This window comes from Lycium barbarum, chromosome 7 (genome assembly GCF_019175385.1).
Source record: "Lycium barbarum isolate Lr01 chromosome 7, ASM1917538v2, whole genome shotgun sequence".
NCBI lineage: Eukaryota > Viridiplantae > Streptophyta > Magnoliopsida > Solanales > Solanaceae > Lycium > Lycium barbarum.
This window is the reverse complement of record NC_083343.1, coordinates 15,084,612-15,107,094: the sequence shown is the minus strand read 5'-3', so window position 1 is coordinate 15,107,094 and position 22,483 is coordinate 15,084,612. Positions and strand designations below refer to the sequence as shown.

Sequence of the window (22,483 nt, the reverse complement as noted above, 5' to 3'; positions counted from 1 at the left end):
CATTATCAATTCATCTTTTTTAGTATGGCCGTGTTTGCATCAATGTAAAGGTTTTGTCGATGCTATATCTGAACCAGAATTCCTTTTCTTTGCATGCAGTGCCCCTTTTTTGGGTTCAATGGCTCAACTTTTTGATGGGCTTTCTTATTGTATCAAACTCTGATATGCACTTATAGCTACGTTTCATAAATATAAAGTTGTTATATTTCGTAAATACAATCTAAATGGTTGTCTAGTCGTCTCGTCGCGTAATTTTTCTTTTGTTTAAAGGAGAAGGAAAAAAAAAAAAGGCTCAGGCACGTGTTATCCACATGAAAATCTCTACTTCTATAAAATCCTCCATATCTTCCACATTTTTTTCTTTTCCCGCAACAGCAAAAACTTACCCTAAACCCTAATATTTTCCCTCAAACTCCTACTAGATTCTATCAATTGCTTCCACAGAACAAACCCAAAATGGCACTGTAATACCCCCAACAAGAAACCCTTATTACAACAACAACAACAGACACAAACCAAGAACCTCAAAATCCTCAAATAATACAAGAAGAAACGGACCAAAGTGGTTCAGTAAAACCCGAAGAGGCTACTACTATTACTAATACAGAGGTTGTTTCAGTAGAGAAACCAAAGTGGCCTGGTTGGCCTGGGAGTTGTGTTTTTAGGTTGGTAGTACCTGTGTTAAAAGTTGGTAGTATTATTGGGAGAAAAGGTGAGCTTGTTAAGAAGATGTGTGAAGAAACTGGGGCGAAGATTCGCGTTCTTGATGGGCCTGTTTCTTTGCCTGATCGCATTGTAAGTTTCCCCTTTTCGTTACGCTTTGTTTGGATGGTTGTTATATATCATTTCATAATGTGTTGTGTTGTATTGTGTTTTGTTGTATTGTACTGTATTGTTCTAATGAATACAATGTTAGATTGTATCGTTTCCCGTCGTTACATAATGCAACACATAAGTAATTTGAAGGGTAAACCTGCAAAACAAAATAGGGTACTGGCCTACAGGGTGAAGCTATTATAAAAAGGGAGGTAAAGGGTAAAAATAGGAATATTAGATAATAAGGAAAGACAAAATGAGAAAAGGTATAAGGCAACGACACGATCACACCTACCCGAAACCCTTATTACAACCATGGAAACCAATCAAGAACCTCAAAATCCTCAAATAAAACAAGAAGAAACAGACCCAACTTCCGTAAAAATCAATCTAGCTACTACTACAGTGGTTGTTTCAGTAGAAAGCCAAAGTGGTCTGGATTTCCTTGGAGTTGTGTGTTTAAGTTAGTAGTACATGTGCTTAAAGTTGGTAGTATTATAGGGTGTAAAGGTGAGCTCGTTAAGAAGATGTGCGAAAATTCACGTTCTTGATGGTCCCGTTTTCGTCTCCTTATCGCATTGTAAGTTTACCCTTTTCGTCGCGTATCATTACACTTTGTTTGGATGGTTGTTATATATCGTTTCATAATGTATTGTGTTGTATTGTACTTTATTGTTCTGATGAATACAAGGGTAGGGGATAAGGCTATTTATTATAAGAAGGGAGGGTTATGGATAAAATAAGATTATTAGATAATAAGCAAAGACAAAATGAGAAAAAAAATAAGGCAACGATGCGATTAAACCAACCAGAAACCTTATTACAACAACCACGGGAACCAACCAAGAACCTTAAAATCCTCAAGTAAAACCAGAAGAAACAGACCCAAGTGGTTCAGTAAAACCCGAACTAGCCACTAGTAATACAGAGGTTATTCCAATAGAGAAACCAAAGTGGCCTGGGAGTTATGTGTTTAGGTTGGTTGTACCTGTGCTTAAAGTTGGAAGTATTATAGGGAGAAAAGGTGAGCTTGTTGAAAAGATGTGTGAAGAAATGGGTGCGAAGATTCGCGTTCTTGATGGACCAGCTACTTCTCCTGATCGCATTGTAAGTTACCCTTTGGATTTTGATGTGATATTTTATCTATCAAAGAACTTGGAATTCAAAAGGTATCACATAAATAAATTGGTACGGAGGGAATAATATTTTGTTTCACCACTTTTCGTCACATATTCCAATGCATATGTTGTTCTTTTTAGGAAGTTGCAGAATGCACAATTACATTACTCACATGATTTGTGTTAATCTTAGCAAGGTTTGGATTTTGATGTCATATTTTGTGTATTAAAATAACTTTTCAACATTATGTTAGTATTTCGTTTCACCAGTGATCAGAGGGCGAAGTAAGGTTTAATTGAATCACCTTTACCCTGAAATTGTAAGTAGTGTGCAAATAAGAAGAAAAGAGAGTTCTTTTGTGAATATATATGAGCTTTTGAGTTCCCTTGAGGCCTTGACATAGGAGTGGCAAACGGCCAGGTGGGATCGAATATGGCGGTCGAGATTGGGTTAAGAACGGATAAAATATCCGACCTGCCCATATTTAACACCTATAGGAAATAGGTTAAGTGACAGATAATATGGATATCCATATTTTACATGGCTTCATGAATAGTTAGGTGAGAGCTTAGACTCCCGGAGAGCAAGAACTCATGGATTGGTAATATGAATATCCATATTTTCCATCTGGCTATCCATTTCTTTAGTGGATAATATTGGTAGTATCCATATTTGATCCATTTTTAAAAAAGTCAGTTATCCACCCATGTCTAATGGGATTGGATGGTTACTTGTTCTTTTTGACCATTTTGCCAGCCCTATCTAATGGAATATGTTGTAGGTAACATACTCAAATTTAAGGTGCAATCTTGCATATGTTTGTATCTCCTTGCTAGAATCCTTGCTCTGCCACTGCCATTGGCATATTACACTAGTTGAATGAACATCTTATACTAATTAATTGCTGGGCTATACATTTGATTTTTATGCCGTAATAAGCATTAATTGTTTAGAAAGTTTGAGTCGTGTGACTAGAGTACAACTTAATACACAAGTTAATCCCTCTATGTAGATCTGCCTTATTTTTCGTGGCATGACTCCTATGTGGGCCCCTCCATCCCGTGCCCCGGCACCTGCCACACAAAAGGAAGAAGAGAAAATGCTAGATGTAAGGAACTGGCTCAACTGTTTTTTTCATGTTGAATATAATCTGGTTTTAGTGATGAAGTTTCTCAGAATGATAATGAAGAGAGGTCTAAGTATTACACCAACGAGTTATTGGAAGTACTTGGTGGAGATTTTTACAAAGTTAAGCTAATGGAAGTTCACAAAAATAAAACCAGGCAATAGAGAGTTTAAAAATGAGAAGAAGCTTTGCCAAGGTGGGAAATTTCAGATTCGCTATTTGCTCCCCTTTCAAACCTTCGGTAAAGCATCCATTTGAAGTGCAATGAATGTCTTTGAAGATGAATGTCAAAGCTAATTCTAAGGGAAGATTTAGACGGAAAACTGAAATAATGAAAAAGCAAAAAGATTGAGGGTGTGAGAGGTGTAGCAAAAGGCAGAGCAATGATCGTGAACATTTGGTTTCTTAATCTTACTGTGAGAAGAGAAACCAACATGTATTTACTCTCCTTACAAGTGTCATTAACATCGCATAAGCCTGGTCAAACATGTGCTCTAACCAACTTGAGGTATTTAGCTGGGAAACTGTGAAGTTAGGGTGTCGTCCTTACAAAACCTTGCAAGTGGAGGTGTCAATTTCTGTATAATGGGTAGATGTTGCATGCTTGCTCTTTAGAAGAATAGATTACCTGAAATTTGGGAGATATTAAGGAAACAATTGTCTAGACAAAGCAATCTATAAATGTCAAATAACATCGTACACTATCTACGAAGCACAAAATGCTTTGACAAGATAGAATTCTTGTCACTAGTTTGAATCTTACTGCAAACAAAAGTTTGGTATTTATGTGGAGAAGATCAGAGGGATGGACCCATTATTCACTGAGCTTCGAACCATGCGCCTCTGGTCCCTGTGGATTTCTCTCGCTTATCAAAGAAAAAAGATGGACTTGCTCTTATTGTAACATTAATGTTTTCTTGGATTCTTTTGTAATTCTTATTATGAGAACATTGCCATTGCCAACTGCTTTATTTGCTAGTTTGATGGTGTCATTTCTGTGTAGTATTTGCTTTCTGCATCTTCAAAATGCTGTCCTGGTATGTACTTTCTTTTATATCTTGAGTCAATAGAACTGATCAAAAAAAAAAAAAAAAAAATCTTGAGTCAATAGACTTCCTTGATTTGTGCCAACTTGTATATGCAATCAAAACATCATCCATATACAGACACATTCTTTTAGACTATGCAAATTTTAATGGTTGGGCCAGTGGACGACCACTCCAAGAGTTCTTTTGAATTGTTTTCCTCTGCTATGGCTGTAAAAATGGGACTAGTATGATCTGTGGTTTGATGTTGAAGTAAGAACTTTTCCTGTATCTGCATGATCTGTCATAAATCCTTTTGGGTAAGTTGTAATAATGTTATCCCAAAAGAAACGAAGGAAAGAATCAATAGAACTTCTCTTCATGGCAAAAGGGGTGGACACTTCTTTTTCTCTAGTAAGATACTTTGATAAGCTTTATCCTAGTTCTAGATATCATATGAATCACTTGAAGTAGCGACCTGATACCAAAAAAAAAAATAAAAAAAAAATTACTGGAAGCAGCGTGAACAGCCAATTACAGTAGATCCATTAACCTTCTAATTATCCCTTCCGACTTCAAGAAGTATTGAGTTTTCAAAAAAAGGAATAACAAGTCTTCACATAGGAGAACCAAAAGTTCTGTTCGAAATGACTTGTTTAGTGCAAACACGTGTCATGACATGGAACACATGTTGCTTTTAAGGAGATGACTGAACTATTGCGCATGAGAAACAAATTCTTACATATCTTACATATGTACCACCATAAATTAGTTCCATGCTCAAAAGAAAGTCAGTTTCATGCAGCATATTTGGGATGTCGCTTGAGCTACAAGAAAGATTATTGATCTTTTGTACGTATTAAAAAAAGATTTATTGACCTTTTGTAAATTATTGACCTATTGTGTTTTCTCTCTTTTACTTTAAGGGGCTAGTGGTGTGGAACAATTAAGCGGTTGAAGATATGTGTGACAGACGTAGGTTTTAGATTTAAAAATTACTGTCCATCCCCTGTAATAGGACTAATTGAAAGGGGAAAGGTGATTGCTAATTATTTCTTGTGAAGTTTGCATTTTATTCTTCATTTGTCGCTCTTAAAATCCTTCATTGGCTATCATTCTTTCCAGCTATCATTATTCAATATTTGCTGTTGTGAAGGCTTCCGACCTCCTTATTCTGTTCTGCCCTCTCTTTGATACACACTTGTTAAGTGAAAATCTGCATTTGGTGAAATACACACTGAAATAAAAGGGACATCATCACAAGTTCAGACAGCCCAGCAACTTATGCAGGTAAATCTCAATTTCCTTTTTTTATATAAAGAAGCTATCAAAAAGACATCAACTTGATATGTATTTCCTCCACATCTTTTATGCATGCATTGAAAACCTGTACATAATAGGGCTTTTTGCATTTTTGGCCCGTTGGCCAAAATTAAATACGCTTGCTGGCCAAAATATACAAAACCTATACACTGGCTATGTATTATATATATATATATATATATATACACACACACACACACAATAGGCATATACATTTACCGGCTGGAATTTTTGGAGCGCTCCAAAAATGTAATTATCCCTAAATAATATGCCTTTGAGGAGTTCCCATAGTGTTCCTTCCGAAATGCAAAGCAACTGATGAATGAATCCTAATTTTAGGAATTTATGGGTAGCCACAAAGAATCACTTCCGAGCAGTTATGGCCAGTTAGATACAGGCTTGAGGCAGTCTTCTTACTCTAACCTAGGCAGTGGGTCCTACCCCTCATCTTCATACGGTGGACAGCAATATGGTGGTGGCTATGGATCATCATTCGGTGCAGGCGGAGGAGGGTACAGTAGTTACAGGTCATGAACAGATTAGCTTGAGTCTTAGCACTTGTACTTCCCATCCTCTATTTGTTGTGCATTTGGTGCCAGAGCAAATACCTAAGGAACTGCATGTGGTTCATGCTTTGTTAGTCGGATGTCAGTTACAGGAATGTATTGATAGCTTTTCAGTAGCTGCTCACCATAGCTTGTAGTTCTTACATGTGTATCAATATGATTGAATCTTGGAAGTGTAATATGGTCAAGTTCTGTATGGTTCTCTCAAAGTATAATCTTTAGTTTATTTAATTTCTTTTAACCTTTGTTTTGTAAATGATATTGCAACTTGCCACTTCACAAAAAAAAAAAAATGATCAGTTGCAATTGCCTCGCTGGAATGGTGTTAGCGTTTCACATATTTTCCCTTGAATGAACCCCGTCAAATTTTGTTCTTCTTAGTGTTTCTTTTTTGCTTTGTTGTCTGTAAAGTTGAGAGCATTTTTATATCCACTTTGAACTGTGATAGAATTGGATTTTTTTATCTTTGTAAGGTGGACGTTATGCTCTTTGTTTTTTTCCTTAAGGTTTCCGGTATTTGGAACTTACTAACTTGAGAGTAGATGACTAATCAGATATCATGCCAAAAACATGAAGATGAATAGCCTGTTTGGCCAAGTTTATTTTTTCTCCAAAAATATTTATTTTTTCGATAAGTGCTTATTTTAAAAAAAGTGAGGTGTTTGGCCAAGCTTTTGGGAGAAAATAAGTACTTTTGGGGAGTAGCAGAAACAGTTTTTCAGAAGCTAAAAAAATAGCTTTTGTCAAAAGCACTTTTGAGAAAAATACATATAGAAGCATTTTTTTTTAAAGGGATAACTACATGATATAACAAACATATAGTGGGTATTGACATTTAGTTTAACTTAATTACTTCTCATAGCAAACATTTGTGTATTAAATACCATTTAGTAACTATATGTATATATACACACAAAATAGAATACCTATCCCACTGTTCACTTCCAATCCATCCCTCCCATTTCTCTCCCCCCTCTTCTCCCCACTGCTTCGCCGCTGGTGACCACCGCCGTCGGAGCTCCGGCGAAAATGCCGTGCCTTTTTTTCCACTGCTCCGGCGAAAATGCCATGCATCTTCTCCGGTGAAAATGCCAAAATGCCAAAATGTCGTCGGAATACAACAGATACAACAGATCTGAGCATTGTTGGAAGCAAAAAGAAAAAAAACTAAGATCTATGAAGAAAAAAAACTCAAATCTACGTCGGGAAAAAGATGTCCAGATTTTCGCTGTATTCACCGAAATTTTTTTCCGGTCAGATCTGTATTCGCCGGAATTTTTTCCGATTAGATCTGGATTCGCCGGAATTTTTTCCTGTCAGATCTGGAAAAAATCCAGATTTTCGCTTTATTTTGTTGTATATTTATCGTGTATACAATGTTTTTCGCTTGTATTTGTTGTATACATACCGGAAAATATGGCATCTTTGTTAATATTTTGGTGTATGAATGTTTTATACTGTATTTTTCGCCTGTATTTGTTGTATACATACCCGAAATATGATGTATTTATGTAATTATTGGTGTATATGTATTCAGTTTTTACTCGTTGTATTCATGAATACAACAAGCCAATTTATGAATACAGATAGTTATTTCATGAATACAGTGAAAAAAAATTGTTGTGTTCATGAATACAGCTAAAAAAAAAAAATGAATACACATGTGGAAGCTAGACTGATTTGCTACAGAACGTAAATATTGAAACATTAGCTATGCAGTTTGATTAAACCCCAAATGTTTGCTATTTATGTAAAATGCCCATTTTTAAAAGCTTGGTCAAATACTAATTGCTGCTCAAAAATACTTTTTAAATTAATTAGCCAAACACAAACTGCTTTTAGCCAAAAGTATTTTTTTGAAATGTATTTTTGAAAAAAATACTTTTTAAAATAAACTGTTTTTAGAAGCTTGGCCAAAAGGCTAGAAGAGATATTACGTGAGATGCAAGATAACGTATTATTAATATACCATACTTCAATATATTTATAATTACATATGATATAGTATAACTTACATAGTTAAAATTAGAAAAATATATATAGTACCTTGAATTCAATTATTGTGTCTATGTAATAATATTTATTTTTGTCATTCAAATGAATGTTAACATCTATTTTAAGCTATTTTTCATGATTATCTTTTTTTAATATAAATTCTTATTAACTTAGTTTGCACATGCAATACATGTACACTAAAATTAGTAGGTCTACGGAGGGATAAAAAGCTTCTTACTTAGATCTTTTCTTTCATAAGCTCAGTCCCCCCCCCCCCCCCCCCCCCACACACACACACACACAGACAATCCAACCCCCCTCCTTCAATTAGCTCAAAATATTTGGTGAACATGAGAAAATCTTTATAATTTACGTGGCTGTTAGATAAACCCTTGAAATATTTTTCTTCCGTTTGATTCCTTAAGTAGCACTTTCATATGCCTTTTGCATTTAGATAGTCAAGAAGCTTTTCATTTCATTCTCCAACATATAACCCAAAAAGAAGTAAAATGCAGTATTGTTTTGGAGTTAAAGTGAGTTTTTTTTGTGAAGTAATAGATGCGATTATTGATCAATATGAACTTCGAGAGTTAGAGTTGATGACGGTCATTGTTTTAAGGCTTTCTGGCAGTGAGAAGCTTGCTATTGTAATTTTTCATCGCACAAAAAGAGGACTTGTACACAAAGCATATACTCGATATTTTATTCCTTCAACTAATGATTAGTTCTCCTAATTTGACATGTACATATCATTTTATTTTGATACAATAGTTTAGGCGTTTGACACTGAAAAGAAGGTTTAGGAAAGCACTTTTTATATTTGAAGTTGAGCTTTAATTTGACTTCAGGGGTAATCTTTAATTGCTTTTGAACCAATATTTTTAAAATTTTGACTATTACCTCTAAACGTTAAATTAGTCATAGTAACTTTTTTTTGGCTTAATCCCTAATCAGAATCGACCTTGAAACTCTTTTAAAGATACTCCCTCTTTCTCAAATTATCTGTCATTTTTTTATTTATTACAAACCCCTTGAGAAATATTAATTAGGAGTGATATTTAACTACTTTTACCCTTATTTATATCTATGTTATAATCTCTCTATTAAATGTTTATTCTTTTTACGTGTCATCTTCCATTAATGACAAAATTCTACTGAAAATAAAATAGAAAAATTAATTAATTGCCTTGAACTTCTAAAACTATAACTAATTTTAATAACCACGATAAATAATTTGAGATGGAGGGAGTATAATTCTGAATTTGCACAAAAAGTCTTCAAATTATTTCTTATTTAAGTATTTGAAGTGATTCTCATCAAAACCCCTTCTCAATATTTATGAGGTACAAAATTAAACAAATAGTAAGAAATGGGTAAAAAAAAAAGTTGAAAATGTAATTTTTGGTGTTAGCATTGAGCCGGCAAACGCTACTTGTACTAAAATGTCCTAAACTGGACTTCGTGCAGTTCCACGAGTGCCAAGTACAGTTACAGTAACATTCTGTGAAAATACCAAACTTTTTAATTTTGACATTCTGAAGTAAAAATTACTATAAGCTATCATAATTAATAATTTAAAATATTTAATAAATATATAAAAAAATTATAAATAATAAATATCCCTAAAAAAAATAAAAAATCCAAGGAGTAAAGATTTTGATACATGGACGTCCCTCACTCAAGTATTAGCTGGCATAACTCACACAAAGTGAAATTTCTCATCTAAACCCTCCTAAAACCTCCCATTCAAGCCTTGCTAGATTTATGACCCTCCTTCTAACTTCCCTGGGAAATTCAAACCAACAACAAAGTTAGTGAATTTTATGATATAATTCATTCATCCTCTTCATTCAATGGCAAGTAATATTCAACACCCATTTTAATTCTTGTTTTCTCTTTTTTCCTTTCACCCATTTAATATCTCTACACTTTCTTCACTAATTAAAACATCAAAGTTCTTGAATTTCCTCAAATTATATCATGAGTTTCAACTTCATTCCTCTAAAAATAATGTTTCTTTTTCACTAATTACATACACAAGTATAGAAAATAGGTTGAGATACAAAAAGGGTATAAAGAAAAATACCTAATTAATTCTAATACCCATTTTGATTCTTATTTTTCTTTTTTGTTTCCTTCACCCATTTACCATATCTACCCTTTTTTCTCAGTCTCTTGACTAATTAAAATATCATTGTTCTTGGGTTTTCTCTATTTCTCAGAATGTATCAGGAGTTTCAGCTTCATTCATGGTAAAGATTGTTACTTTTTCACAAATTACATACAGAAAAATAGGCTGAGATTAAAAAAAAAAAGGGTATAAAGAAAATTAATAAATTCTAATACCCATGTTTGCATAATTTTCTTTTATAGGTGTTTTTTAATAAATATCTGGTGATAGTTCAGGTAGGAAATAAAGTTCAGGTAGGAAACTTGCAAAAAACTGACAGTTCAGGTGTGTTTTTGACCATTATCTCTATTCTCTTTCACTCCTAAATGAGCCAAAGAATCTTCCTTATGAAGTCTTTGTCAATATTTAAAGCACAATGCCAATATTCAATCAGTTTTTCATCCATTGCTTACAAGTCTTTTGATATCAAGACTTTAATTGTATCACTTCAATCAAGTGCTAATGAAAAAAACATCATAGGAGGGAAACAAATCCATTGCCATATGCTTAGATGTGGCCATTTGAATTTATCTCCAATGCCTACAACTAGCCTTATTAACATGTACTCGAAATGCAACTCGATATCCAATGCGTTATCGGTATTCTTTACTTCACCACTTGATCATAATGTGTTTGCTTATAATGCTATAATAGCAGGGTTAATTGCCAATGACTTGCCTAAAAGAGTTTTTGAATTCTATTTCCAAATGAGGGTTGTTGGTGTCATGCCTGATAAATTCACTTTCCCTTGTGTGCTTAAGGCTTGTATAAATGAAGTAGATGTGAAAAAGATTCACGCGTTGGTTTTTAAACTCGGGCTAGAGGATGATTTGTTCATCGGTAGTGCGTTGTTGCATAGTTATTTGATGTATGGGTTGGTGGATTTTGCGTTAGATGTGTTTGAGGATTTACCGGAGAGGGAAGATGTTGTGCTCTGGAATGCCATGATAAATGGCTATGCACAAACAGGTGAGTTTGGTAGTGCTTTGATGGTTTTTAGGTGGATGATTGAGGATGGGGTTGTTCCGAACAAGTTTAGCATAACGGGCGTACTTTCAGCTCTGGCAAATTATGGGGAATTTTATAATGGAAAGGTGATACATGGGTTTGTGATAAAAATGGGATTTGATTTGGGGGTTGCTATTTCAAATGCATTAATAGACATGTATGGTAAATGTAGTTGTGTTGCTGATGCTTTCGAGGTTTTTGAGATGATGTATGATAAGGATATATTTTCATGGAACTCGATAATTTGTGTGCATGAACAATGTGGTGATCACGAGGGAACACTGAGGGTTTTCAAAAGGATGTTGTCCGCTGGAGTTCGTCCTGATTTGGTGTCTGTCACCACTACACTTCCGGCTTGTGCTCATTTAGCTGCATTGAGGCATGGTAGGGAGATGCATGCATACATGATAGTTAACGGTCTGAGGAAAGATGCTGCTGACAAAGAATACAATGATACTTACATTGACAATGCAATTTTGGACATGTATGCCAAATGTGGAAGCATGCGTGAAGCTCAGCTGATCTTTGATACGATGAATTTCAAAGATGTAGCGTCGTGGAACATTATGATTAAGGGGTATGGCATGCATGGATTCGGCGTCAAGGCGTTAGAATTGTTTTGTGATATGTGTAAGGCAGAATTGAGGCCTGACGATGTCACGTTTGTTGGGGTTTTGTCGGCTTGCAGCCATTCAGGCCTTGTAAAACAGGGGAGAGAATTTCTTGCACAAATGCAGCCGAAGTACGGCGTTGTGCCTTCTATTGAACATTACACCTCTGTGATTGACATGCTAGGTCGTGCTGGGCAGCTTGAAGCTGCTTATGAGTTGTTATTAACAATGCCTATTAAGGCCAATTCTGTAGTATGGAGGGCATTCTTGGCTGCCTGTCGTCTCCATGGTAATTCTGATCTAGCTGAGGTTGCTGCAAATCAGGTACTTGATCTTGAACCAGAGCATTGTGGAAGTTATGTCATATTATCAAATGTTTATGGACAGACTGGTCGCTATGAAGAGGTTTTAGAGGTACGAGATGCAATGAAGCTACAAAATGTAAGGAAGACACCTGGTTGCAGTTGGATTGAACTTCGCAATGGTGTCCATGTCTTTATTACTGCTGATAAGTCACATCCTGAAGGAAACCTTATTTATGCTGGATTGAATTCTTTAACTGCTCGATTGCGTGAGCATGGTTATACACCTGAATCTGATGCCTTGGAAAGCAGTCCATGATATTTCAGACTTATTCTCCGTCGTCCTGGATGAATATTCCTGAAGGACAGGTTGAAATGTACATGCTGATGCTTTGAAAACTTGCAGATAGACTTTCCATTGAAAAATGAAAAGTGTGCTTTTCAATTTTGGAGCAAAAGTTACCGTATTTTCATTTTTTTCGATATACGAGTCCCATGTGCACTCTAGATTTCCATCTGGATCTTGCAACTGGAAGCTTGTTGGTGCCCGCCATTTTGCAGCATCTGCTCTAACCAGGGGGGTATTTAATGCAACTAAGGACTATGCTTCTCTTTTTGATGGAGATGGTCATGGAACGTAAGTGTTCTCTATCATATTGGCATTTCCATTGCAGGTTTTTTGTAGGCTTATTTGGTATTTAAAAAATGTGCACACTGAATGTTGTTGCTCTTGATCATAATCAATATGTTTCTTCATTCCTTTTGAAGTATAAGTTTTTGCTATGTACCTCATTTATATATGAATTCTGGTCATCCACTTCTTTGTAAGAATAAGACTTGAAAATGGTGAAGGAGATGCTGAAGTATCCCAGGTAAATGCCATTAATTTCTATTGCCGGCAAAAGCCGGGTATTTAAGTTGAGAAGGATAGTAGGGAGGGCCCATAATTCATGGAGTGTCGAACCGTACGTCACTGGCCCTTGGGGATTCTGGCTTAAATAAAATTGAAAATGGTGAAGGAAAAATGCTGAAGTACAGGTTCTGTGAAAATTGACAGCATTCTGGTCGGCTATAGCTTGTTTTCTTTTCCAGATTTTCAAATACTAAATATTAGCTATGGAAATCATTTGTTTCTCTTCGTCCTACCAACTCTGTTTTGTTATTAACCTTACCTTGACACTGACTGTGAAGCTACAATAGGTCGATTCTATCAAGCAGTTGATATGTCTCTCCTTTAGGATTAAATTTTGGATCTTTTGCTTAAACCTGTAAAATAATCTCTTAGCCAAAGTTAAAATAGTGGGAACCCGAAATTCTACTGTTCAACTTCAGTAACTACCTTCATCTTCAAATACATACATGACAATGACCTGTGGCGCAAACTGTTTTTTTTTATAAGGTAAAGGTTTATTGACTACTTACCAAGAAGGTACCAAGAGTTACAAAAGACTGCTGGGAATATTCACACAGTCAATTACAACATCTCCCTACCAACTCCTGAAAGTCCATATATTGATCTATATCATCAATGAAACTACTTTTACACCAACAAAACAAATTATGTAAACACTTGTTTTTAACTCTAGAAATATGGTCTTTTTGCCCATCAAAACAAGCGTTGTCTCTTTCTAGCCAACTGTTGAAGGTATTGCTGGGAAGGGAAGCCTTGGTGTAACTGGTAAAGTTGCTGCCATATGACCAGGACGTCACGGGTTCAAGCCGTGGAAGCAGCCTCTTGCAGAAATGCAGGGTAAGGCTACGTACAATAAACCCTTGTGGTCTGGCCCTTCCCCGAACACCGCATATAGCGGGAGTTTAGTGCACCAGGCTGTTGAAGGTATTGCTGAATGTGAACTTCTCAAATGGTTTGTTCAGGAGGTTAGTGGATGTTTCCTGTAAATATATAGGGTATTTCCTGCCATACTTTCTCCTTTAGTAAATAAATTTTCAGCTATGTGCCTATGTTAGATGCCCAACTGGGACTTGTTTTAAAATTTTAACTTGATGTGAGGTGCATTAGCTTTTTTCCCTGGCATGGTGGAACTTCTAGACAATTATACTTTGAAGTAGAATTTACATGTATCTCTATGCCCATACGTGTACAGCAATCTGCAATTGATGTTTTGCTCCTCATGATTTTGGCCATTACCCAGTTGGTCCTCATAATCTTCTCTTGTTAGAAGCTAATGTACTTGTAATGCCATATAGTCTATGCAGCATTTTATAAAATTCATTCTGATACTTTATTTTTTGGGCAGGGAGACCAGGTAGAAGAATTCCAACCTCTTTGTGAAGTTTAGAGTGACAAGGCAACGATTGAAGTAACAAGTCGTTGCAAAGGAAAAATTTGTCAAATTCTTCATGTTCCTGCTAACATCGTCAAGGTACAACACCATATTTGTAGTATATTGGGCGTGTATTGACCACATTGAAATTCTTCTGGTATTTAATCTTTGTCTTGAGGATTTATTTGCTTGACTGCACTTTAATGATGACATCAGCAAGTAGTTGGAGATACAATATGACATCTTGAAGTGGGAAATTCACGATCAAATTCCGTTTATTCTACTCTCAAAGAGGAAAAAAGCAATTTTCATCCCGTTCAAAGATACCCTCAAATTTATGAGAAAAGGACACGAAAAATAGACTCACTTTTCAAAAGATCAGGCCATATAGAAAACTAGCTTTTGTCTGGTGTGTTTGGAACTATGCTTGTAGGAAAAATTGAGCAATCATGTTGTTCACATGAAGAAACCAGAGCTTGGCTAGTTTATTTATATACGGAGTACTTGTTATGAGGTTCGTGCCGGGACCAATTTGCGCATATCTAGACTATTTCACCAGTACCTGCTATCTCCAGGCTCCAACCACCACAGGTACCGGGTAACTCTACCTGCAAAGCTTAGCCAGCTTGAGCACACCTCGACTATTCCACCAGCTTAGTTTATTTATACTTGTTTGTATTATCCTTGAATCGATTTGTTTTTACATGTTAAAAATTGCAACTCCCTCATTTTAAGCAAGTTGTTAAATGTACAATTCCTTTGAGGTGGAAGAACAGTCTGGTGCGAAGTAAAGAGAGAGAATAAAGTTATGATAGGAGGGAGGGTCTAAAATGTGGGCATTTGGTCCTGGTAGAGGTTTTGTTCAGCTCAAATTGTAGCAGTTTCTAATTGATAAAGATCATTTTGTATCGAAATGAAAATGACAGGGGAAGTCCTTCTCTTTTTCTATGGTCTTGGAATACAAAGCTAGAAGATGAATCTGCCATCACTAGTTTGACCAAGTGATGAAAGAGCTTCATTTCCCTATTTATATATGCTCCAATCTTTGAAAAATGGAAAAGAGGAGAGGATACACAAATCTGTGCACAAAAGAAGTACATTGATTATTAAATACATAGGGTGCAGTATCTTGCTCGTTTTCTTCCACACTAGCAATCTGTATATATTTTCTGCGTCTGATTCTTGCCATACTGTGAAAGTAAGGCGAGGAATTATTTTGACTGATGTAGCCCAGCACTTGGACTTTTCCCTTTTCTCCTCCCTTTTTCTTTCCCTTGCTGACACTATTTCTCATAGTATCATGCTCGTTCTATTCAATACAAGTAACCTGTATCCATTTTCCGTGTCTGATTTGTCTTGCTATAGCGTGAAAGGAGGCTGGGAAAACTTTTAATGATGTAATCTCGAACGTGACCCTCTCCACCTCCCCTTCCCCTGATACTATTTTCATAGTCCAGGATCAATTCCTCTTTATCTTTTATGTGTATATATCTATATACTACTAAATACATGTCTGTATTTTCGAGTGGAGGTGTCAACTTGATGTATGCTTTCTGCTGTAGATAACAAAAGAACTGTCACTGCTACTGCAATTCGCTAAGATAAATAAGCTTAGTCCTGATGATATATCAGGGGAACTATTACTCTTAAGCAATATTGGAGGAATTGGTGGAAAGCTTGGTTCCGCGCTTATATATTCACCTGAAGTTGCCATCATAGGAATGGGCCAGATCCAGAAAATTCCGCACTTTGCTGAAGATGGGAATGTATATCCTGCATCAGTCGTGACGGTATGATGTAATTTAAAGATCTCCATGAGGGACCCTTCTCACATTGTTATAATCATCTACCTGTGCAATGCATCAAAACCAGGCGCGTCCATGAAAAATGTTTCAGTATCTCATATAGGACGGTGTTGTTCTTTTCAGATAAATATAGGTGCAGATTATAGAGTTCTTGATGGAGCACCTGTTGCAAAGGTTCTACAATGAGTGGGAAAAATTTGTGGAAATGCCGGACCTCTTTTGCTGTGTACAAGATAAATTCTCGTATCCGAAAGTCTCAAGTTCGAATCCCAGCAGAGACAAAAAATACTAGGTGATTCCTTCCCATCTGTCCTAGCCTTGGTGGGCAGAGTTACTTGGTACTTGTTGCTGGTGGGAGGTGGTAAGTATCCGTGGAATTAGTCCAGCCGCGTGCAAGTTAGCTCGGACACCATGGCTATCCAAAAAAAAAAAAAAAAGTTCTCGCATCCGAAAGTTGATCAGAAATAATGTTCGTCTATTCCAAGCCAAAGGCTGATTTTGGCCTTCCTTCTCATTATTTTGTTGGTATAAAGATCATTTGCAGCCTATAGGTGTCCTGAAAGCAAGAATCACTAATCTAATAAGATCAAGGCAGTGTTAGCATGCAATGTGCTGTTGTACTTGGAGAAGAAAAAAAGGAGAAATATTGTTACAGAGACTATTCTTCTTGATGATAAGCATTTGTTTTAAAATTAAACTTATTGAGTTACTGTTACCTTCCTGTTCTCTATATAGCTATTGCAACTTTCTCCTTTTTAAACTTGGTGTGTCCATTACCGAGGAAAATGTATTCGGTACGTTAAAAATATTATCCTAAAATCATTGGTATATAATCTAGACAAATACTATGGGAGGTGGGCGTGGGGGTAGGGGTAGGGGTGTAGGTGAAGATGAGGTTTATTGGAGGGGGGAGAGGACACGATCAATATAAAATGTTACTTATGTAATTTGTTTTCCCTACTTTCAATAAAGAAGACATTTTTCTAGAGTAAATGTTCTTCAAAAATTTTAAACATGCTATTGTTGTAGAGGATGCTGTTGAAAGAAAATATTGTGCGTTGAAAAACAGTTGTTTTGTTTTCTAGAAAAACAGTCTTATTGTCTCTGTAGTTCGAAAATAGATGCTTTTTCCCGTTAAATTTTTTTTGAGGAATAATCTTTTAACACTACAACATTAAGTTATTCCAAAATCAAATTAAAAAAAAACACATAGTTTTGCTTGAAAATAAGTCTAAAGCAAAGTTCTGCCAGAAATATTCGAGTGTCCTCACAGCATAAAAGCTTGCAAATTGTAAGGAAATATATTGCTACCTTTTTTCGAGAACGGCATAAAATTTGAAAAAAAGGTCAGAAAATTTTTCAAGGATAAAAAAAACAAGGAAATGACGCGTGGTGTCCTTAAAAGTATCCAATCTTGAATGTTTATCCCTGCTTAACAAATCTTTTAAAACTGACTATATTTTGAAAAAAATCGCTATGAAGATCTTTTGTTGTTCATCGTGCATAAGTTCTAGCTTTTGCCTTTTAAGTAGGTTTACTGTCTTTAAATATCCTGAACTTCTGTTTTATAAGCAAAAGTTAGAGCGTATGTTTGATGGGTAACAAAAGTTTTGCCTCTTTTACCCGTTCGACATAAGGTTTAATTTTTGTTTATAAGGTAGAATATGTGGTCAAAATAAAATGTGTTAAACTTCTGCCTTACAGACAAAATTAATTTATGTCTACAACTTATAAATGACATACAACAAAAGCTTTACCTAGCGAATTTATCTGACGTGCAGGTTTTTTTCTAAAACATTTCTTGAGGGGGGCCTATAAATCAAAACCACCATTATGGAGGTTATTTGTGAACTCAACTCCATAAAAAAAAAAAAAAAAAAAAAAAAAAAAAAAAAAAAAAAAAAAAGAGGAATTCGAATGGGCTAAAATATAAAAACAAGAGGGAAATTACTTTTTCCACCTTCAACAATATCTATCAACAGATTCTTAACTGTAAACCACCCATTCCCTCACCCACCCCCACCAGAGGTGTAAATTATTTTGCCCTTTCAGAACAATCAAGAAGACAAAAAGTTCAAAGAAAAAGTGCTAAATAAAAAATGCCAACTCTAAATCTGTTCACAAATGTGCCAGTGGATGCAGTAGTTGCTTCTGATATTCTTAAAGATGCTACTAAAGCTGTTGCTAAAATTATTGGCAAACCCGAGTCAGTTAAGTTTTTTGTCCATTTGGGTTTTATCTTTTTATATTTCACATTAATGACTGATATTCCCCTCATACTAGTAGCCGTAGTATTACTTTTGTAGTTTCTTGTTGTTCTATTTATGTTATTATCTATTATTTCTTGTACTTAAATTCTAGTATTATTTTGTTGTCGTTAGTGTTTCTTTAGTATTTTGCCGTGGCCTTCTTCATTATTTCTTTTCTCGAACAGCTTTGAAATATTTTTTGGTCTATCGGAAACAGCCTCTCTATCTCACGAGGTAAGTGTAAGAGTTGCATACACACTACCGTCTCCAGACCCTACTTATGGGATTACACTGGCTATGTTGTTGTTGTTACACATTGACTGATACCTGCTTGATGAAATTCCCCTAAGAAAAGTTTTATCAACTAAAGAGACTGGCATTGTGTTTAGTGGTAACTATAAGTCATCTTCAATTTTAATTGTAGGTTGGAAATTCGAGTCCTCGTTTGGACATGAGTTCTTTTGTCTCTCTCTCTTTTTGTTCTAAATAGTTCCAAAATATTGTTTGTTTATACATTAGAATGATTTTCTGCTTAGTTTTTGAAGATAAGTCTTAGTCTTGACCAGTTTCTTAAGTGAATTTTTTTTCTCATTCACAAAACTTCTAGCATTTTTCAAGTAAAATACATGTTCAAATACAACTTCAACTTTCAAATAAGTTTTATTTTTCAACTTCAAATATTTCTTTTAAATATCGCTCAATTCATGTCCAAACGCCTATCAAGCGTGATAGATATTGGTTAAATAGTAGGTCGATAATTTGAGTCATGTGGAGGTTAACATAGGCTTTGAGTCATGTGGAGCTTTTTCTTTTGTCGGTATAACCATATGCTATTTGGAATCCGCTGCTCGACTAATTCAGATTAGTGTCGCATAGGACCCATTAAAGGGGAAGCTCTTCTTACGTTCTTTTCTCCATTGTCAAGCCGCATAGGGCCCAGTAAAGAGGGAAGCGCTCCCTATGTGACCTCAATTAAAGGTGAAGGAATTCCATCCATCTCACCATATCCCTTAGTGGTCATGTCGAGGTTAAGTGGGAACATGTTTAGAGATGGGGTAAAAGAAAAGTATTTTTACCTGTGTTTATCATTCCTTAAAAAATAAAAAATAAAAAGAGGGAGGAAAAAAAAGAACTTTCACCTGGGCTTATCTATTCTCTGTGTTTCATCCGTTCCTTGGCTTCTCCTTCAAAACATTGGTTGAGAATGTAGTTGACATCTTTCTTTGTTTTACCTATATTTCTTTTCTTTCTTTCCCTTCTTTTTACGAGTGATAGGAATATATTTACAACTAGAAAGTTCTATGCATATTCATACTTTTCTTAACAGAAATTTTAAGTTTCTTGTTAGATATAAACTGAAACTTTTGTAGGAAATATTTACTTTAAGAAGAAGATAGTTATAATGGAGGAGATATGGAAAGTGGGATGAGTAGAAAGACAAATTTGCGCTTTTTTACTCAAAAACATGAATAAGCAGGTTAGCTATGAGTGACCAAGGTGGTTTTTCAGTTGGGTTGAGACTATATTAGCACAATAACTATTTACATCACCAACAGGAAGAAATCAGTATCTTCTAGCACACTGTAGTAGGGGGAATATCGACACTTAAATTAGACACGATCCCATAATTTGATAGGATTTGAACCTGAGACCAAGCACATCCACCTTAACCATTGCTTATAGCTTACAGATAATTGTTAGTTAGTTTGGGGTCACAACTGAAAGGAATTCTTCTTTGGTTTGCTATTACGTTTTTTTTTGGTAGATTGGAAATGCAAATCCAATAAATATTTTGATGCCAATTCTTGTGGCATGGAAAACTTTGGGGGTTCACTGATTTCATTTAAGTCTTGGCCCTTCTACTCTATTTCTTTTTTGCTAGTATAAGGGAAATATAAGTGCACTCTAAGCATTTCTTCGTTCCAAAGCAGTAGTAGAAGTAAGTTTAATACCCTTTTTTCCCGCAAGTAGATTACTAGCTTCCAGCAATTGTGGGTGACTTAAATGACAGGGGCTATTTTTTGATATTCTGATTGTATGGACCAGAGTTTCAATATATGAAGATGGAGTTGGTTTAGGGAGGAATTATATTGTGCAATGTTTAGTTTGTTTAGAATGAAGTGGTGTAGTAAGCCTCTCTCTATCAAAAGAGTTTTTGATATCAAATGTTTCCTGAAGATGGAAATGCCTAACATGGATTTTTAAATACAGGTGCAACTAGCAGTAATCTGATTATCTCTTATAGTTTCACTCTATTGTAGAGTGACTGTACTGTTGCGAAAATATGTTAACAGCTTAACCTAAATCTACTTGTTTTTTTTTCAGTATGTGATGATCTTGTTGAATGGAGGAGTTCCTATTGCATTTGCTGGTACCGAAGCTCCTGCTGCCTACGGAGAATTAATCTCCATTGGGGGTCTTGGACCTAGTGTGAATGGCAAACTCTGTTCAACCATTGCAGAGATTCTTCAAACAAAGCTGTCAATAGACAGCGGCAGATTCTACATAAAGTTTTATGATTCTCCGGTAAGTCTTTACAAGAACAAAGAAGGAAATGATTTTCTTAATTAGGTTTTGTGCAAGGCGCTTCCTTTTGTCTTGAGCAACTAAAGGAATCATCTACTGCTTTCCTTTTAGATGCCTGAATTCAATTGGAGCCAGTTCAATCAGCCCTAGCGAAGTTGAGACCCTGTTTTTTAAAGTTGGTGTAATATATTGAGCATATTGTAGGTTGTTTAATAGTACGGATCACTCTGCATTTAAATTGAATTATCTGTAAAGTTTGTTCATTAGATCAAATTTCTGGAGAAGAACTACTTAAAAGTGTACATCTTGAAAACAACTTTCACATTAATTTTAACTGAGGTTGCATAGTTTTGTCCTTGCATTGATTATCCCCAAACGGCATATCCCTAAGATATTCTTTCGATTGGAATTTGGTTGTTCACCATGTATTGCATCCTGCTATGTACTGGCCAGCTTGGGATGCATCGATACAAATATGCTATAATCCTATTGGAATTGACTCTATTTCAATGGAATTAATCAACAAGAACAAACAACAACTATACCTCAATCCCAAGCAAGTTAATAGAATGTTAATCCAAACATAATAAGTAGACATTGTACTTGTAACCTACTATTTGGTTGCATTTCTCTATGCTCAACCTTGATGAGTTTAGCTGGGTTCTTGTGCTTTAATCTTGCATTGTCAATTCATGTTTTTTAGTACGACCGTCTTTACATCAATGTAAAGGTTTTGTCGATGCTATATCTGAACCAGAATTCCTTTTATTTGCATGCAGCGCCCGTTTTTTGGGTTCAATGGCTCAACTTTTTGACAGTCCTTCAAAATAACTGCTCTGGAGAAGGAACTTATTGGTGACTCTTTGGGTTCAATGGCTCAAGACTTCATCTGCTCTCAACTGTGACTGTTTCACGGAAAAAAGAAAACCCTTCCGACATGTTCAATGAACATATTTTGTACTTGATTGTGCAAGGTCTTTTCGTAGCGCTAAGAAATAGAAAATGTAATGCATATTTCAGAATTAACAAATGCCCAACATAGGGCTATTTTCCAAATTTAATTTCTGCTGTCTTCTACTTTAAAATGAAATCATTCTTAATAGATTTCTATTATACTTTTTATACTAGTCAAAGAAGTACAAACCTATGAGTTTGTATGTATTGTCGCCTTGACCTGAGGATTACTTTACAAGTTAAAGAAGTTCAAACCTACAATAACCATGTTGTAAATGACATAAGTTCCATGGAATGTAATGTCAAATGGCCAGCAGGATACTTTGAAGAACATACCAATGTGATATTGTTTCAGAATTACTTTACTCTTCTGAGTGGTCATTCAATGCAGGATTGGGAGGAAATAGATACATGATAATAGTGCTAAGCAAATGAAGGTAATTACAGTTCCCTTTTGTGCTAGTAAGAAAGAAAGTGAAACATAAAATGCAATATTAGAAGCTTCTAAAATCAAACTAGGAAGAAAGTAACATCAAACATAAATCATGTCAAACTTTTGTTGTATATTAAGGATTTAATTTATTTTTTTTCCTCGCCGATGTT

The 22,483-nt window shown here is 35.4% G+C and overlaps 2 protein-coding genes and 1 long non-coding RNA gene across 5 annotated transcripts; all 3 read left to right on the top strand.

Moving 5' to 3' along the window:
* Window positions 1-348: 348 nt before the first annotated feature.
* LOC132603196 (uncharacterized) lies at window positions 349-6,171 on the top strand. Its single transcript, XR_009568002.1, has 3 exons — window positions 349-795; window positions 5,212-5,376; window positions 5,749-6,171. It is a non-coding gene; the product is annotated as an uncharacterized LOC132603196 (long non-coding RNA).
* A 3,143-nt stretch (window positions 6,172-9,314) lies between these two features.
* Window positions 9,315-16,848, top strand: LOC132603195 (pentatricopeptide repeat-containing protein At3g14730-like). Of its 3 annotated transcripts, XM_060316135.1 has the most exons (4): window positions 9,315-12,698; window positions 14,320-14,445; window positions 15,909-16,136; window positions 16,275-16,848. In XM_060316135.1, exon 1 carries the CDS (start codon window positions 10,467-10,469, stop codon window positions 12,378-12,380), a length of 1,914 nt encoding a protein of 637 aa, XP_060172118.1. In that variant the 5' UTR covers window positions 9,315-10,466; the 3' UTR covers window positions 12,381-12,698; window positions 14,320-14,445; window positions 15,909-16,136; window positions 16,275-16,848. The 3 variants fall into 3 exon arrangements, with proteins under 3 accessions (XP_060172118.1, XP_060172119.1, XP_060172117.1); XM_060316136.1 differs by having other exon boundaries at window positions 15,979-16,848; XM_060316134.1 differs by having other exon boundaries at window positions 15,909-16,848.
* A 1,255-nt stretch (window positions 16,849-18,103) lies between these two features.
* LOC132603194 (uncharacterized) lies at window positions 18,104-22,053 on the top strand. Its single transcript, XM_060316133.1, has 3 exons — window positions 18,104-18,361; window positions 20,726-20,926; window positions 21,706-22,053. The coding sequence occupies exons 1-3, from the start codon at window positions 18,251-18,253 to the stop codon at window positions 21,739-21,741; spliced, it is 348 nt and encodes a 115-aa protein (XP_060172116.1). The 5' UTR covers window positions 18,104-18,250; the 3' UTR covers window positions 21,742-22,053.
* Window positions 22,054-22,483: the final 430 nt, after the last annotated feature.

Bases quoted from the DNA above. Each gene is read 5' to 3' on its own strand.
- LOC132603195 (XM_060316136.1), top strand. From the start codon at position 10,467: ATGAGCCAAAGAATCTTCCTTATGAAGTCTTTGTCAATATTTAAAGCA.
- LOC132603194 (XM_060316133.1), top strand. From the start codon at position 18,251: ATGCCAACTCTAAATCTGTTCACAAATGTGCCAGTGGATGCAGTAGTT. The intron at 18,362-20,725 runs GTTAAGTTTTTT...TTTTTTTTTCAG, and splicing joins TTATTGGCAAACCCGAGTCA to TATGTGATGATCTTGTTGAA. The intron at 20,927-21,705 runs GTAAGTCTTTAC...ATTTGCATGCAG, and splicing joins TAAAGTTTTATGATTCTCCG to CGCCCGTTTTTTGGGTTCAA.